Raw genomic sequence first — 17414 nt, forward strand, 5'->3', positions numbered from 1 at the left:
TCATCCTGCTGGTCATTCCTTACAGAGCAATAATATTCCATAACATTCATATACCACAATTTATCCAGCCATTCTCCAATTGATGGGCATCCATTCAATTTCCAGTTTCTAGCCACTACAAACAGGGCTGCCACAAACATTTTGGCACATACAGGTCCCTTTCCCTTTTTTAGTATCTCTTTGGGGTATAAGCCCAATAGAAACACTGCTGGATCAAAGGGTATGCACAGTTTGATAACTTTTTGGGCATAGTTCCAGATTGCTCTCCAGAATGGTTTGGTTCGTTCACAACTCCACCAACCATAATGCATCAGTGTCCCAGTTTTCCCGCATCCCCTCCAACATTCATCATTATTTTTTCCTGTCATCTTAGCCAATCTGACAGGTGTGTAGTGGTATCTCAGAGTTGTCTTAATTTGCATTTCTCTGATCAATAGTGATTTGGAACACTTTCATATGAGTGGTAATAGTTTCAATTTCATCATCTGAAAATTGTCTGTTCATTTCCTTTGACCATTTATCAATTGGAGAATGGCTTGGTTTCTTATAAATTAGGGTCAGTTCTCTATATATTTTGGAAATGAGGCCTTTATCAGAACCTTTAACTGTAAAGATGTTTTCCCAGTTTGTTGCTTCCCTTCTAATCTTGTTTGCATTAGTTTTGTTTGTACAAAGGCTTTTTAATTTGATATAATCAAAATTTCCTATTTTGTGATCAGTAATGGTCTCTAGTTCATCTTTGGTCACAAATTTCTTTCTCCTCCACAAGTCTGAGAGATAAACTATCCTATGTTCCTCTAATGTATTTATAATCTCGTTCTTTATGCCTAGGTCATGGACCCATTTTGATCTTATCTTGGTATATGGTGTTAAGTGTGGGTCCTTGCCTAATTTCTGCCATACTAATTTCCAGTTATCCCAGCAGTTTTTATCAAATAATGAATTCTTATCCCAAAAGTTAGAATCTTTGGGTTTGTCAAACACTAGATTGCTATAGTTGACTATTCTGTCTTGTGAACCTAACCTTTTCCACTGATCCACTAATCTATTTCTTAGCCAATACCAAATGGTTTTGGTGACTGCTGCTTTATAATATAATTTTAGATCAGGTACAACCACCTTCATTTGATTTTTTTTTCATTAATTCCCTTGAGATTCTCGACTTTTTATTGTTCCATATGAATTTTGTTGTTATTTTTTTCTAGATCATTAAAATATTTTCTTGGAAGTCTAATTGGCATAGCACTAAATAAATAGATTAGTTTAGGGAGTATTGTCATCTTTATTATATTCGCTCAGCCTATCCAAGAGCACTTAATATTTTTCCAATTATTTAAGTCTGACTTTATTTGTGTGGAAACTTTTTTTTAATTTTGCTCAAATAATTCCTGACTTTCCTTTGGTAGGTAGATTCCCAAATATTTTATGCTATCAACAGTTATTTTGAATGGAATTTCTCTTTGTATCTCTTGCTCTTGGATTTTGTTGGTGGTGTATAAAAATGCTGAGGATTTATGGGGATTTATTTTGTATCCTGCTACTTTGCTAAAATTATAAATTATTTCTAATAGCTTTTTAGTAGAATCTCTGGGGTTCTCTAGGTATACCATCATATCATCTGCATAGAGTGATAGTTTGGTTTCCTCATTGCCTACTCTAATTCCTTTAGTCTCTTTCTCGACTCTTATTGCCAGAGGCTAGCGTTTTTAACACAATATTGAATAATAATGGTGATAGTGGGCAACCTTGCTTCACTCCAGATCTTACTGGGAAAGGTTCCAGTTTTTTCCCATTGCATATGATGCTTCCTGAAGGTTTTAAATATATACTCCTGACTATTTTAAAGAAAAGTCCATTTATTCCTATCCTCTCAAGTGCTTTTATTAGGAATGGCTGTTGGATTTTATCAAATGCTATTTCTGCATCTATTGAGATGATCATATGGTTTTTGTTTGTTTGGTTATTGATATAGTCAATTATGCTAATGGTTTTCCTAATATTGAACCAGCCCTGCATTCCTGGTATAAATCCTACTTGGTCATAGTGTATTATCCTGGGGATGATTTTCTGTAATCTTTTTGCTAATATTTTATTTAAGATTTTAGCATCAATATTCATTAGGGAGATCGGTCTATAATTTTCTTTCTCTGTTTTCAGCCTACATGGTTTAGGTATCAGTACCATGTCTGTGTCATAAAAGGAGTTTGGTAGGACTCCTTCAATCCCTATTTTTTCAAACAGTTTATTTAGCATTGGAGTTAATTGATCTTTAAATGTTTGCTAGAATTCACATGTAAATCCATCTGGTCCTGGGGATTTTTTCTTAGGGAGTTGATTGATAGTTTGTTCTATTTCTTTTTCTGAGATGGGAGTGTTTAGGATATTTACTTCTTCCTCTGTTAGTTTAGGCAAGCTATATTTTTGGAGATATTCTTCTATTTCATTTAAGTTGTCGAATTTATTGGCATAAAGTTGGGCAAAGTAACTCCTAATTATTGCTCTAATTTCCTCTTCATTAGTGTTGAGTTCTCCCTTTTCATTTTTAAGACTAACAATTTGATTTTCCTCTTTCCTTTTTTTAATCAGATTTACTAAGGGTTTGTCTATTTTGTTGGTTTTTTTCATAGAACCACCTCTTGGTTTTATTAATTAATTCAATAGTTTTTTTACTTTCAATTTTATTGATCTCTCCTTTTATTTTTAGAATTTCAAGTTTAGTGTTTGACTGGGGGTTTTTAATTTGTTCCTTTTCTAGCATTTTTATTTGCAAGCCCAATTCATTGACCTTCTCTTTCTCTATTTTATACAAATAGGCCTCTAGAGATATGAGATTTCCCCTTATTACCGCTTTGGCTACATCCCATACATTTTGGTATGATGTCTCATTATTATCGTTTTCTTGGGTGAAGTTATTAATTATGTCTATGATTTGCTGTTTCACCCAATCATTCTTTAGTATGAGATTATTTAGTTTCCAATTATTTTTTGGTCTACTTTCCCCTGGCTTTTTGTTGAATGTAATTTTCAATGCATTGTGGTCTGAAAAGGATGCATTTACTATTTCTGCCTTACTGCATTTGAGTTTGAGGTTTGAGAGGAATAAAATTATGACCTGATTATTTGTGGATGAACTTCAGGTATATTTAATCTTCAAGTGGCAGAACTATCTCATTCCCCACCCTTCAATTACATTTCTCAGTTTCTTCAGAGCTAGTTATTCTAATTACCTATACCCAGGTGGCCCTACAAAATATATGGAATCAATGTACAAAAATATTAATTGATAAAACAGATAAATTGGCTGCAACTATTTGTATTCATGGGTCCAAAAAAGTCACCTCAGTTTTATTTTAAAAATTGAGTTTATCTAGTTTCCTTCAAAATAAAATTTAATTTCCAACAGTAGCATTTGAAAGCATATTTTAAGAAATAAAATTATTGCATAAAGTTATATATTATTATTACATTGGTATTCTCGAGCAGAAAAAAATGTGGCTTATTGAAATAAAGTACCACTTAATGGAATATAACTATGTAATATTCCAAGAGAACAACCTTATGACCAATGAAATAGTCCAGTAAATAGTCCATGTATCATTTCACATACTCTACAAACTTCCTAGAAGCACAGATTTTTTTCTGCTGCTTATTTAAGTAGTTCAATTTATCAAGTGCTCATTATCGAGAAATATGTAATGTTCTTTTTGGTTTGGTTTTCTTGGGGTCTCTGGGAGCAGCTTTCATTTCAGTTCAGTAATCAACATAGGAGTAGCCAGGGGTTAAAGTCCAAATCCTTTATTATCTCCTTGCCTGGGACCGGCCAGCTTTCTTGAGGTCCTTTTGAATGTGTGTTGGTTTCTGTGGGGGAGGCAGGAGGCAGGAGAACCACCACCATGGTTTCTGTCTTCCCTAGTTCTGATTCTGGCTGATTTTGTCTGAACTTATATGCTTTCTTATCATAGGTGTGAATCTTGTGGAACTATATTAAGTACTAAGTACATGTACTGAACTAGAGAACTGTTAAGCACCATGCTAAACAACCATTGTCTCTATCAATTCCACTGACTTAGCATCTTGTAAGAATCCTTTGTTTCAAGTTCAGAGTTCTGGCCCATAACAGAAATATAATATAATAATGAAATAATAATAAAAATAATATAATAATGCAAAGACTCAATTAACTAGGCAAGAGAAGGATTTGTAACATCCTAGATGTTCGCTATTTGGTAGAGAGCTCGTCTAAGGATTTGGACATTTAATCAGGTCACCAAAATTATTCTTCACTCTATAGGTGGCTTTGACCTGCACCCAGATCTGGTGGACCACTGAGGTGGGCATTGTTTTTGCCAGGTTGGAAGAAGGGTATGAAAATGCCATGAAGGAGTATTATAAGAAGCAAGTTACTCAGCTTAACACCCTGATCACCATGCTAATCGGCCAGCTCTCCAAGGGTGACCGACAAAAAATCATGACCATCTGTACTATTGATGTACATGCTCGGGATGTAGTAGCCAAGATGATCTCTCAAAAGGTTGGCTTCAGGCACCATGGGCACCTGGGCATTTGGGAACTATGCCTAGTTTGTTCAAATGGAGGTTAGGGTTGTAGAGCGCTATAAGCCTAGAAAAGCACTAGGTAATCCAAGTCTGTGCAGTCATATTAGTCATATTAGATAAACTAAGTCTGTGCATACTCATATTATTGTTCTTCCCTAAAGGGAGAACTAAAGGGAAGGAGATGGAGAACAGTTATATGAGTATGGTCATTTGTTGAAAATTCCGTCACTGAATAATATATTAAAAATACTATACTGCAATCCCTGTGTTTTTCCCTGACAATGGCAATTGTTTGCTGATGCTATTATATACTGAAAACAACTGTTTGTAAAGCTAGTCAAAAGATGATATTTTAGCCCTAGAATTAGATCACTTTGTGATATTGAGCAAGGTACTTAACATCACTGAGACTTGTTTTCCTCATTTATCAAATAAGGGAGCTAGATTCAATCCAATTAAAGTCACTTACAACTCTAATGTTCTATGACTATGAGTTTATAAATCTAAGTCTGTGTGCTATGTACCCAAAATACTAATTACTATGTGGTTACAGTCATATGCTTCTATTATTACTCTCTTGCTTTCTATAGATAGAGAGCACCCAGGCTTTCCTCTGGCTGTCCCAGCTGCGCCATCGGTGGGATGATGAGAAGAAACACTGCTTTGCCAACATTTGTGATGCTGAATTTCTGTACTCCTATGAATACCTAGGTAACACACCCCGACTGGTGATTACTCCCCTGACAGATAGGTGAGTGCCAGATTCCTCTATTTTCTCATAAGCAGAATTTGTCAGCATGCCTTGACCACTGTTTTTTCTGGTTTGTCAATATTTTTGTAGGTTGAATTCCATATATCTTGTAAAACAAAGCCACCTGATATGGGAGCAAATAATTTTCTACATAAAATCTTAGCCCATGTCTACTTAGATATGTTATAGGAACTGGGCACTTACGGTCTAGGGTTAATAAGAGTTAAGTAAAGATAACTGTGTTCAAGAATTGAAATGCTGTCATGTGAAAGGAGTAGACTTGTTCTATTTGATTCAAGAGACAGGAAAAGGAATAATGTATAGGAAAAACAGCAAATTTGATACATAGCTGGCTCAAGAAAATTTTCGTTCATTTGGATTTCTTTAGGCAGATGATGAATAACACTTGTCAGGTATATTTCAATGAAGATTATTTTCGTATATAAATTGAAACTGATAGCTATTAAGATCTTGTTCAATTATGAAATTCTGTGATCTTGTGACCATCGAATGGCATGATGAAAAATGATCTCCTTACCTCTATTCTCCTTCCTTTCCAATTCATCCATTACGCAAACTACTAAAGTAATTTTCCTAAAGTGTATTTGATAATGTAGTTGCTCAGCTTATTAAAATCCACTGATTCCTTGTAGTTGCTAAAATCAAGTACAAACTCTTCTGTTTGGTATTTCAAGCACTTCAACACCTGGATCCAAAGTATCTTCCCAGTTACATTATACATTGTTCCCATTCATGTACACCAGTCTAGCTAAACTGTCCTTTCTGTATACACACAACTAATGTTTTAGCTCCTTTCCCTATATCTTTGGCAATTCAAGGCCCCATTCTAGTGTGTTCTTTGCAATAACTATCACTTCAGTTTTATTTAACTAATTAACATAAATTTTAAAATTAACTAATTAACATAAAACAATATTTGCTACATATATGTACATATCTATATCTGCATCTATCATCTATATTTATATATAATTATCTACATAGATATACAGATATAGTTATATAAAACAAAAAGAGAAATCACAAAGCATTTCTGCTTAAGTAAAGAGAGGAGAGAAGGGTGGCAGCAAATAGTAGAGAGGAAGGCAATATGGCAGTCTTCCATTTATCATCTCAGTCCCTGGAAAGAATGAGTTCATTTAAAGCCAAAGCTACTTGTTCCACCAAGTTATTTTCATATGTGGCATTAGCCACTGGAAGAGTCCTAGTCTCACTACTCCTGAGCTGTCTTCATCCATGTTTATCTTCAGACAAATGCAAGCATGGACTTTTGTTAAGTAGATTTATGGATTTCTCTTTCTGCAAATTTTTGAAGTTCAAGGTTTATAGTCAATCTCCAGTATTTCTTTACTTTAAAAAAAATGAGCATGAAGAGAAAAAGAACAAAACTTTGGATCACATGGTCATAGGCCTGTGCAGAATTTTAGAGCAACTTGTATTCCCTTAATCACAGTTAGGCAAAAAACAAGGTATAGACCTTGTCTATTTAATGCCTTTTGTAAGTATTCTCCAATCCAGAAAGAATCAAAATACCTGCTCAAGCTCTAAATTTGAAAGTAGTTTCCTTCCTTTCCAGAAGCAGGTTCCTCTGCCTCTTCCAAATGGACTGGCAGCAGGCAGAGCATGCTGCAGAAGCTCTGGAGATGGACTTCTCATTGGCTTGCCCCTGTTACATGTGTGTATACATGTTACAATCTCCAGTAGAATGCAAGCCCTTTAGAACAAGCATTGTTTCAAAGTAATCTTCATAAACTTTACATTTAGTTCTATTTCCTTTTCTGAGTTTAGATTAAAGTCTCTATTTGGTTTTCAGACAATATTGGTATTTTATATTTTTAAAAGTATTCCTTTTTTTCTTTTGTGTTCTTAGTTGTTTTTGTTCTCATTTCAGCACAGAACTGTGCATAATATGTTCTGATTATTCTTTTTGTCACTTCTAGTTTTGCACTTTCTGGGGAGTACAAATTTACTTTGCATTATTCCAGTTTCTTTTTCTTTGTGTTTAAAGATCTTTCTCCTGTTTGCTTACAGAGTTTGTTTTTTTTAATCAAATTATTAAATTTATCCACTGTTTTTCTGAGGATTTCAAATAATTTTTTGTTTTGTTTTGTTTTTCTGAAGGTGATTAGTAAGTCTTTCATTGTCATTTATTTTTCTTTATCTTGCAGTACTCATTAATAGATGCCTGGAGTCTTTTACTTAACATGTAGAATATATTCCTTCCTGTTATTAGTATCTCTCCTATTGATTTGTCTGCTCAAGATATTTAATTGTGTTTTCTTCTTAATATGATCTTTGCTAATTTCAGTCTTTTTTTTTCAATACTCTTCTATTCCTCATTTTCTGTCTTTTTCTCCTTTGGGTGAATTTCCCATGGGGGATAGAATTCAAGGCTGTATTAACTTCATCCCATGCTGGACAATTCGTGATTTACTGTCTTCAATCTCTGCCTCAGGTGACTTCCATGGAAACTGAACTGCCTCAATCTGGATTTTTTCTCAAATTTTGTGCAGTACTACCCATCTCTCCGGCCCCATTTTCAGCTGTTTCTTACTTCTTAGATTAGCTCTGACGTGGCATAAAACATTGACACACTGCTATTTCCATGGTACCAGAACATAGGGGTAAAAGGGAAGGATGTAAAGTTTTGTTCTATTGTAAGCTCATGAATTAGCTTGTACAATCCTGTTGCAAAAGCATGGTGGGCATCAAGAGAGGGTGTGCTAACCCCATACCAAAATAATATATCAATATAAATGGGTACATAATTTGGGCATAAAGGGTGATACCAAAAACAAATTAAGAGAACAAGGGGTAATTTACCTATCAGATCTTTGGAGAAGGGAGGAATTTATGAAGAACTAAAGAACATTATAAAGCCAAAATGAACAACTTTGATTACAATAAATTAAAAATGTTTTGCCCAAACAAAACCAAAAAAAAATTAAAAGGGAAGTACAAAACTGGGTAAAAAAAATTTTAAAGCCAATGTTTCTGATAAAGGTCTCATTTCTAAAATATATAAAGAATTGTGTCAAATTTATAAGAATACAGGTCATTCCTCAATTGACAAATGGTCAAAAGATATGAATAGTTTTCAGATAACAAAATTGATTAGAGAAATACAAATTAAGACATTTAAATTTTATTAATTATTGAAATTAATTAACTAAAATTAATCAACATATCACCATCTCATACTTCTCAGATTGACTAAGATGACAGGAAAAGATAATGATAAATTATCGTTTATAATTAAAGGGATGTGGAAAAGCTGGAACACTAACGCATTGTTGGTGGAAGTGTGCAATGATCCAACCATTCTGGAACTATGCCCAAACTGTGCATACCCTTTGATCCAGCAATGCCATTACTGGATCTGTATCTCAAGGAAATCATAAAGGAGAGAAAAGGACTCACATATGTAAAAATGTTTGCAGTACCTCTTTTTGTGTAGCAAAGAATTGGAAAATGAGTAGATGCCCATCAGTTGGGGAATGATGGAGCAAGTTGTAGTATATGAAGATAATGAAATATTATGGTTCTATAAAAAATGATGAACAAGCTGATTTTAGAAAGGCTTAGAAAGATTTACTTGAACTCATGCTGAGTAAATCAAACAGAATCAGAAATTCATTGTACAAATTAACATCAAGAATGTGCAATGATCAACTACAAAAGACTTGATTCTTCTCAGTGATTCAGTGATCCAAAGCAATCCCAATAGACATTGGACAGAAAATGCCATCTTCATCCAGAAAAAGAATTCAGGAGACTGAATGTAAATCGGCATATGCACTTCTTTTTTTCTGTTTTTTATCTCTTCCATGGTTTCTCCCTTTTACTTGGATTGTTCTCTTCCAGCATGATTCACAAAACAATGTGTATTTAAAATATATAAATTTATTAAAATTTAAAAAGAGAGGATATGCTGAGTGGGTTTTTTGGGGGTTAAGAATTTTGTTGTCCTAGACTCTTGGGCAGCTAAAACTACTGTATCTCTTGTACATAATCACTGCTTAAGAGAGGTTTGAGGATAAGAGAAAATGTCTAGTCCTCAACTTTGTCTGTTGCTTGACTTGGAGGTGACTTCAGCCATCTTCCAAGACTATTTTCTAGGCAAAGAAAGTGCCCAGTCTTTCAACCTTTGGACATGAAATGACTTACTATCAATATATTAACTAATAAATTTATGCACATCAGCATTCCTTACCAAAATTTCATCACCACATTGAAGACCTTGAAAACAAACTTAAGCAAATACTGTTGCTTGATGCATATTAGAGCTTTCTAAGCTGAAGCTATAATTAAACAATAAGCTTCCTCTGCCTTGAGATGTCCTAGTTCTCAATTAGTTTCAAGAACAATACCTTTTTAAGTGCTTTTTTTTCCCACATTCTCATCTTTGATTATACTGGATCCTGTCAGGAAAGTAATCTACAAAAGCCTCCCACTATACCTTACCCACTGTAGAAACTTTGTTGTTGGATAGACCTTTGCATACCAGGTGAAATCATCAATCATCACTAAAATACAGCTTATATTCTTAATAACTTCTTCCATAAATAGAACACATGTATAAAAAACTACAAATGTCTGCTGTTTTATGCTTATATTTTCTTATGTTTTACATTCATGAAATAAAAATTATATTGTCTTATTTGGCAGTATGAATTGATAATACTTTCCTTTGAACATATAAGACATAAGTCTTGCATTTCTTATAGACATTTGCTAGTATGGGAACCAAGAAAAGCTGTTTGTACTGTCTCACATGTACTCATAGGATGAAGTAGCCTACCAGTATTAGTAGCTTTCTTGTACCATTTATGAGATAATGGTGTGATGTGGAAAGAACTCTATTGTATAGCTATAGCTTTTTCCACTCTATCCTGAGTAAGATGTCCTTTAGGGAATTTAGTTTAAGTGAATCCCCAGTATCCCACCTTTCCTTTTAGCTTATATTCTTTCTTGTAGTCCTTTATTCTGCATTTGTTCCCACTGCCAGTCATTAAAGTACAGTTATTACAAAGAGTACTGGGTCAAGGAAACAAGCTTAAAAACAAGGATAGTATGTTGGTGGAAGTCCCAGATTCTATTTAGGCACCAGATAAATCCTAATTATAGATTGTGGTGTTCCCTTCTTTTTCATAATATATGATGGTTCTCTGGGAGCAGGTTTCTTGGGGAGGTTTTCTGGAGGCAGCCTTAGTTTCAGTTCAGAGTAATAATCACCTCAAATACAGCCAGCTGATAAAATCCAAACATTTATTTTCTCCTTCCAAGTCCTCCCAATCCTTCGTTCTACCTGACTGCAGTCTCTAGCTTGTCAATCTTTCAAACTGACTGACTTCACTAACTCAACTCCTTTTTATGCACTTTTAGAGGAGTGAACTCAAAGGTTGACTCCTCCTCTGAGAGTGGGATTATGGGAGGTGTGAATTCACAAAGTTACAAAGTTAACTGTGTATCTCCCATACTTGTGAACTCCAATGTGTGAGCTAATGTGTGAACTCTCAAAGATGTGAACCCAAGCACACAAGCAATTGCTTCTATCAATTCCATTGAGTTATCATCTTGTTGAAACAAGTTCTGGCTCATAACATTTCCCTGTAGGATCAGATCAATCATACTGAGCTATGCTAAATTAGATAATTATTGTCTCTATCAATTCTAATGACAACACTTTGTAAGGATTCCAACAATAGATAAATCTCTTTTGTACATTTTTGAATTGTAAGTTCAGACATTGCATCTAAATAGGATACTCTCTCTTTTTTTTAATGTATTATTTTTACCATAATTTCTGTTGTTCTCAAAGTAATAAAAAACACCTTTATTTATACCATCAAAATAGTATACTATTGATGTGGTAAGTCCATTTTGAAGGATGAGAATCAGAATTGATGCCAGGTATCTTTTATAGGCAATTATATGAAACAAGACATGAGAGAACAATCAAAAATTATTTTCCCCAAAGAAATGCTCTGATTTACAGAGGAAACTTTCAGGATTACTGAAATTTCCTGTTTGTGAATGATATTAACAAACTGTGTGTCCCCAGGACACAGCAGTATCTGCAAAGCTCCTCTGATTTACCACCCTGATGCCATTTCCTTCACCTCATATTCATTCTGATTCTGAACTTCTTATTTCTTGGTAGATGTTATATCACTCTTACACAGTCTCTGCACCTGACCATGAGTGGAGCACCAGCAGGACCTGCAGGCACTGGCAAAACTGAGACTACCAAGGACCTGGGTCGAGCATTGGGTATCATGGTCTATGTGTTTAACTGCTCTGAGCAAATGGACTATAAGGTACATGGTCTTGTTTTCTTGTTAGAGGAGAAAGAGATTGAAGCAACAATAGATAACTAGCTCTTTTTTTTCCTTCTCCTTCTACACCATAGGCATAGCCCTGGGCTGTGGGAAGGGAACTAGCTTGTCATTTCATATTTACTTCTTAGGAACTTTTTGTAAGCCTTTAAAAGTATTAAGATTAAAAATATATCTTATTTAATCTTTTCTAATATAAGAAGGTTGATGGTATGGTAAAAAGAGCATTGGACTGAGATTTAGAGCACTTGATTTTAATCTTGTCCCTGCCACTAACTGTGGGCAAGTTATATGACCTTCCTCACATTCAGTTTTGACTGTATCATGTCTAAAATCCTTTAGTTTCCAAGATTTTGTGTTCTAGAATCCAGAATGCCTGCTAATAATGCTTAATTGGTCTTAATAGGCCAATGTGAAGATACAGTTAAAAAATTATTTTAAAGATATAACCACATCACTGGCTTTCCAATAAAGCATAAAATTGTTTGGTTCTATAAGCTATCTAATATAAAGTATACTTAGCATACAGAGTATGATGATCACAACAGAGAAAAAAGATCGTTCAAAAAAAAAAAACTAAAGAGAGAGGTTATATATTTTGACTGTTTTCTAGGAATTCCATTTATGAAGTTATAAAAACTTAAGGAAGGGGGAAATGAATTTAATTGTTTACATCATCTTTAAAGGACTTACTTATGAGATAGTGAAGAGGGTTGCAATTGGAATTCCTGCTATTGTTTGAACTGAAATTTTAGATTAAAAATGCTCCTGTTCCATTAAATGGCATCCTAATCTGGTGACTTTTACTAATTAACATAGTAAAAAGGGCTAGCTTGTTTGTTTTCTCCATTGCCATGTTATAGAAAAATGTAGACTTCAAAATAAATTTATGTATTAGTTTGTTCAATCATATGAGGAATTTTTTAGATTTTGTAAGTCTCTGTTCTTGAAAAGTTTTATAGTTTAATATGGAATATGGCATACCCAAATGCTGTGATAATGAAAACTAAAATAATAAAAACAGAGACAGGATATTGTGGAAATGTAGAGTCAGGAGAGCTTGCTTCCTACTGGGAAAAAGTTAAGGAAAGGCTACTTAAATTTGGTAAAATATAGAACCAGGTAGAATGAGTAGGATTTTGACAGAAAGCAACATGAGGCTGAGAACATTCTCTAGGCAGAGTAAAGGGAAAGGAATGGGGAAGGTGAGGATTAGTCAGTAATCCTCATTAAGGAAATCACTAACAGTTTTAAAAAGGACAATGGCATGATTAAAATTAATACTGAATAAAATTAACTTGGTAATAGATTATATTAAAAAGAGAAAGAGACTGGAATCAGCATTCTTTAAAAAATGGTCCAGTGGTGGGTAGGGAGGTTGTATTGGGGAGAGAAAAGATTCGAGGTAAGAAAACCCAATTAGAAGGTTGTATTCAGATGCAAATTAAAGCTATGGCCATGGAATGGGAGAGGAGGAAATATTCTGTCTTCATTATAAACAAGATTTTCTTTTTATTGGTTTGCCTCTTTCCAACCTTCACCCCCACCTACTCCAAATTGTGATATATACCACATCAGAATAATTTTATAATTAGGATTATTAGGATTAGGATTTATAATCCTGAATTTATCATGTAATATATATTCAAAGTCCAATGGCTAGGGGTATGCCCAACTCCCAGGCTTGTTATTCAAGGTGTTCCACAATCCATTCTGTCTCTTCACTTAGTTCCAAATATATCACAGCACACATCCTGATCTCCTTACTCTTCTCAAAATGATGTTTCTCCTCCCCTCCAAAATATCCTTCCAGTCGGTCAGATTTCCTAAACCTTATTCATCCTTTTCAGTCTAGGTCATTTTCTCCATTAAGGTTGACTCCTCTATCCAAGCAATCCTTCCCTTCTCTGCATTTCTATATACAATAGAATATCACTATAATACTATAGTATACTATAATAATATAGAATATCACTCATTTGTCCACTTAAATCTTGGTTTATTGCTCAACTATGTACTGTATATGTATCTTGTCCCCACTGCATCTCATTTAGTGTCCAGTAGAATACTTTCAATACCTAGCAGATGTTAATTTAATAATGAGAAAAATGAATAACATCCCTTCCACTATCCATAGATTTTTCCAGTCTGGTACCTGAATCAACCAGCAGATGATCATAAGAATAATTACTAGTAACTTATCCCTTTGGTCCTTTATTACAGATTAGTGTAGTGTTCTGGAGACAAAGGATCTACTCAAAACATTTGCTATTTTTGTGGCCTTGACCTCCTTTACCTTCCCTGAGCTTCAGCTACCTCATCTGTAAAATGACAGGCTTAGGCTAGATAACCTTATAGCCCTTTCCATCTATAAAACTATTAATGTGAATCTAGTGGTAATAAAGAGGTGTGATAATTGAGGTGAGAATCCCCTCTGGTTGGCACACAGTCCAACAGGAAAGAATTCACAAGCCCCAAAAGTCTGCATGGCAGAAAAGGAAAGTTTATTGTTCACTAAGAAGGAGCTCTCTTAGAGGGCAAAACTCCTCATTAGAAGTTTGTCAAGAGATGGATTGACAAGTCATGATTATATGGGATACATCTTGGCCTGGGGCTGGGAGCTATTGGGGCTAATCAATAAAGGACCATCAGATAGAGATCTCCAATTGAATAAAGTCATTTTGAAGGCTTTTTTTCAGAGTCTGGGAATTTCCTGAAGGGGATCCGGGCCATCCCCAAAAGATCAATGAAGGTGATTTGACCAAAATCTCCAATTGAATGAAATCACTTAACTTGTTTGGGATGGTATGCTTTCCCAGGAGAGGATCTGAGACCCTGAATCTCTCTTCTTTTACAGATTAAAGGGGACACAGTTTCACCCCATACTAAGAAAATGGAAAAACAAAATCAAATCATAAAAACATTAGAGCTGGAAGGAACCTCATAGCTCTTGACCATTTCTTGACTAATTAGCAAATTTTACCCATGAGGAAACTTAAATCCTGAGAGGAATACTAGATTCTTTGTTTAAGTATACTTTATGTTTATGGTTATCTCCTCCTTTATCTCTATTTATTAAAGATGGCCTTAGTTGCTCTGTACATTCTGTATCCCTCCTTAAATTCTCTGTTTACATGATTTATATTGTCTTTACTTCCTAGCTTCTCTAAAGGAAAGCATAGAGGCTATGCATATATTTAATAATATAGATAGACTTTTTCCTCAGAGTGTGACATGAGATTAAATGGAAAGAATTTTGCCTGAGCCACAAAGGAATCATCTTTTGTTTATTTGGGGGGGTTTCTGAATTTACAAGACCAACAACAATTCTGTTCTACTGATATTTTAAGAAGATTTGAAGAAAAGGTTTTGTTTGTTGCAATTGTATAACCATCAAAAATGCAATGCACATGAAATTTTATTATTGCATGATAACAAAAGAGTACATAAATATTAACAATTATCCATTTATTAAAAGAAATAATTCTATTGATAATTTAATCTTTTTATATTGCATTGCAGTCCTGTGGCAATATCTACAAAGGACTTTCTCAGACTGGTGCCTGGGGCTGTTTTGATGAATTTAACAGAATTTCTGTGGAGGTCCTTTCTGTGGTGGCAGTACAGGTATGGAATCAAAAGCTGAGAAGTCTCATTCTTTGTGCCAAAATCTTTAGCCTTACATCAATAAAGACTTCAATTTCATGTTCTTTCTTTATCTTGAAAGCCTTTTAACCCTTCAATTCAATTCAATTGGACAAATATTGTTAAGTGCCTATTTTGTGCCAGACACAAAAATGAAATAATCCCTGGCTTCAAAGAATTATATTCTAGTGAGAGTGATGAAGTACAAATGATGAGGTTAATGGTAGTTGTGAGAAGATATGATAGTTGGGGAGGGATATCCCCTCTGATCTGAGGGGCAGGTCCTATGCAAAAGAATTCCTAAACCTGAAATTTGTGTGTCAAAAAGAGATTTATTGGTACTGAGAAGCTTTGCTAGGAAGACTTCTTAGTCAAAAGGTCCTGTTAGGAAGATAGCAAAGATTGACACTGAGAAGACAATATTTTTACCAGTGGGCATGGTCTATTAAGATGTCTGCAAAAAATATTTGGGCCTGTAGCCCTAAATATATTGGGGGCTTGCTTTGATCTTTGGCTGGGAGGGGCCAACACCTGAGAGACTGATCTGAGAAGTGATCTAGATTGTATGTGAAGTATGTTATGTCTCCTCATCCTTCCTTTAAAAATTCATTTGTTTGACATCTGTCTAGCACTTTACAATTTAAGATGCATTTTCTTTATAATATTGATGAGGTTCAGTGCAGGGCAGGGACTTGTGGGAACCCCCTTCTGCTCAGTGCAAATCCTTCGTAATTGAATTTACAAACCTGAAAAGTTAAACTGGCAAAAGAACTTTATTATTAGAACTGAGAAATCAGCTTTTACAGACTGACTTCCTTAGTGGCAAGGTCCCAATAGAGAAGTAAAGATCTAGCAGAGAAATCCCAACAGAGAGGTAAATAAGATCCTATTAGGAAAATAAGTGAGAGAAATAAAGAGGGAGTAACACTGAAAAGAGAAAGACATTCTCTTTTCAGCAGTCAGAGAGTTGCAACTATGCCAAGGAGAGAGAGATTCCTTGGCATGATTCCTGCTTTTGAGCCTCTGCAAGGAATTGAGCTGAAGAAAGCTTGTTGGGGCTTGGTGGGGGCTAGGAGCAGTTTGAGTTGAAATCAGAATAGAGAATCTTTGAATTGAATGAGTGTCCCAGGACTAATCTCCAACTCAACAGAGTTCCCCTCGTCAATATGACAATAAGGTATCATTGTATTCTCCATTATGTAAGAGAAGAATTATTATTCCCCACTGGAGAAAATTGTAGAGAGGTTGTTACTTCCCAACAGTCATATAGCTAGTAAAAATCACTAATAAGAATTAAAGCCAGAATGTAAATCTAGGTTTCCTAAATTTAACTTCAAAAAGTATTTATTATGTTCTGTGTGTAGATCATACATGTTTTTCTGTGACCTTTTTCTTTATGTTATCATATACATTATATGTATTGTGATTTTTGGTTCTGCTCAACAAACATTTATAAAGTATCTAAAGATTATAGGGAAGACACAAAGTTTAAATCAGATGTAAACACTGCCTTCATAGGGTTTTAAATCTGTTAGAGGACACACACACACACACACACACACACACACACACACACTCACACACACAAAATCCTAGAATACAAAATAATTTGTGATAAATATTTCTGGAATGTGTTCTATGTGTCCTTAGAAAAAAAAAAGATTTTTAATTTCTGAGCTAGAAAGTAGAGAGGAATTAGAAAAGACAAGTATTAGTAGAAATGGCATTAGAATCAGGCTTTAAGGGATTAAGTGAATTTCTATAGTCTTAATTAGAGATGGTGGAGGACAATGGCAAATGTATTGAGTTTAACTTCAGGAAACAGATTTAAATCCCTTTGTATCACTTAATAGCTACATAACCTTAGGCAAATTGCTAGTTGACTAATTGAATTTTGGCTTCCTGATGTATAAAATGGGGGTAACAATACTCAAATTATCTAGTTTAAAGTTCTGTTTTGAGGATGAAAAGAAATAACACTGACAAATTTATATAGAACTTTAAGATTTTAAATTTGCTTTCTTTACACAATTCCTATGAAGTAAATGGTATTAATAAATAGCACTTAGTAGGGCAGCATCCAGTTTTAGATTTGACTTCAGG

At 34.5% G+C, this 17414-nt stretch overlaps 1 protein-coding gene across 1 annotated transcript in view; it reads left to right on the top strand.

The window, feature by feature from the left end:
• The window catches only part of DNAH9 (dynein axonemal heavy chain 9), a 581066-nt gene that overhangs the window by 235682 nt on the left and 327970 nt on the right, over positions 1–17414 (top strand). Inside the window, exons 25-28 of the mRNA XM_051995550.1 lie at positions 4292–4531; positions 5147–5307; positions 11492–11648; positions 15189–15293. Of these exons, the coding sequence (XP_051851510.1) occupies positions 4292–4531; positions 5147–5307; positions 11492–11648; positions 15189–15293 (663 nt within the window). The remainder of the gene's footprint in view (positions 1–4291; positions 4532–5146; positions 5308–11491; positions 11649–15188; positions 15294–17414) is intronic.

The sequence above is a fragment of the Antechinus flavipes genome, chromosome 4, assembly GCF_016432865.1.
Source record: "Antechinus flavipes isolate AdamAnt ecotype Samford, QLD, Australia chromosome 4, AdamAnt_v2, whole genome shotgun sequence".
NCBI lineage: Eukaryota > Metazoa > Chordata > Mammalia > Dasyuromorphia > Dasyuridae > Antechinus > Antechinus flavipes.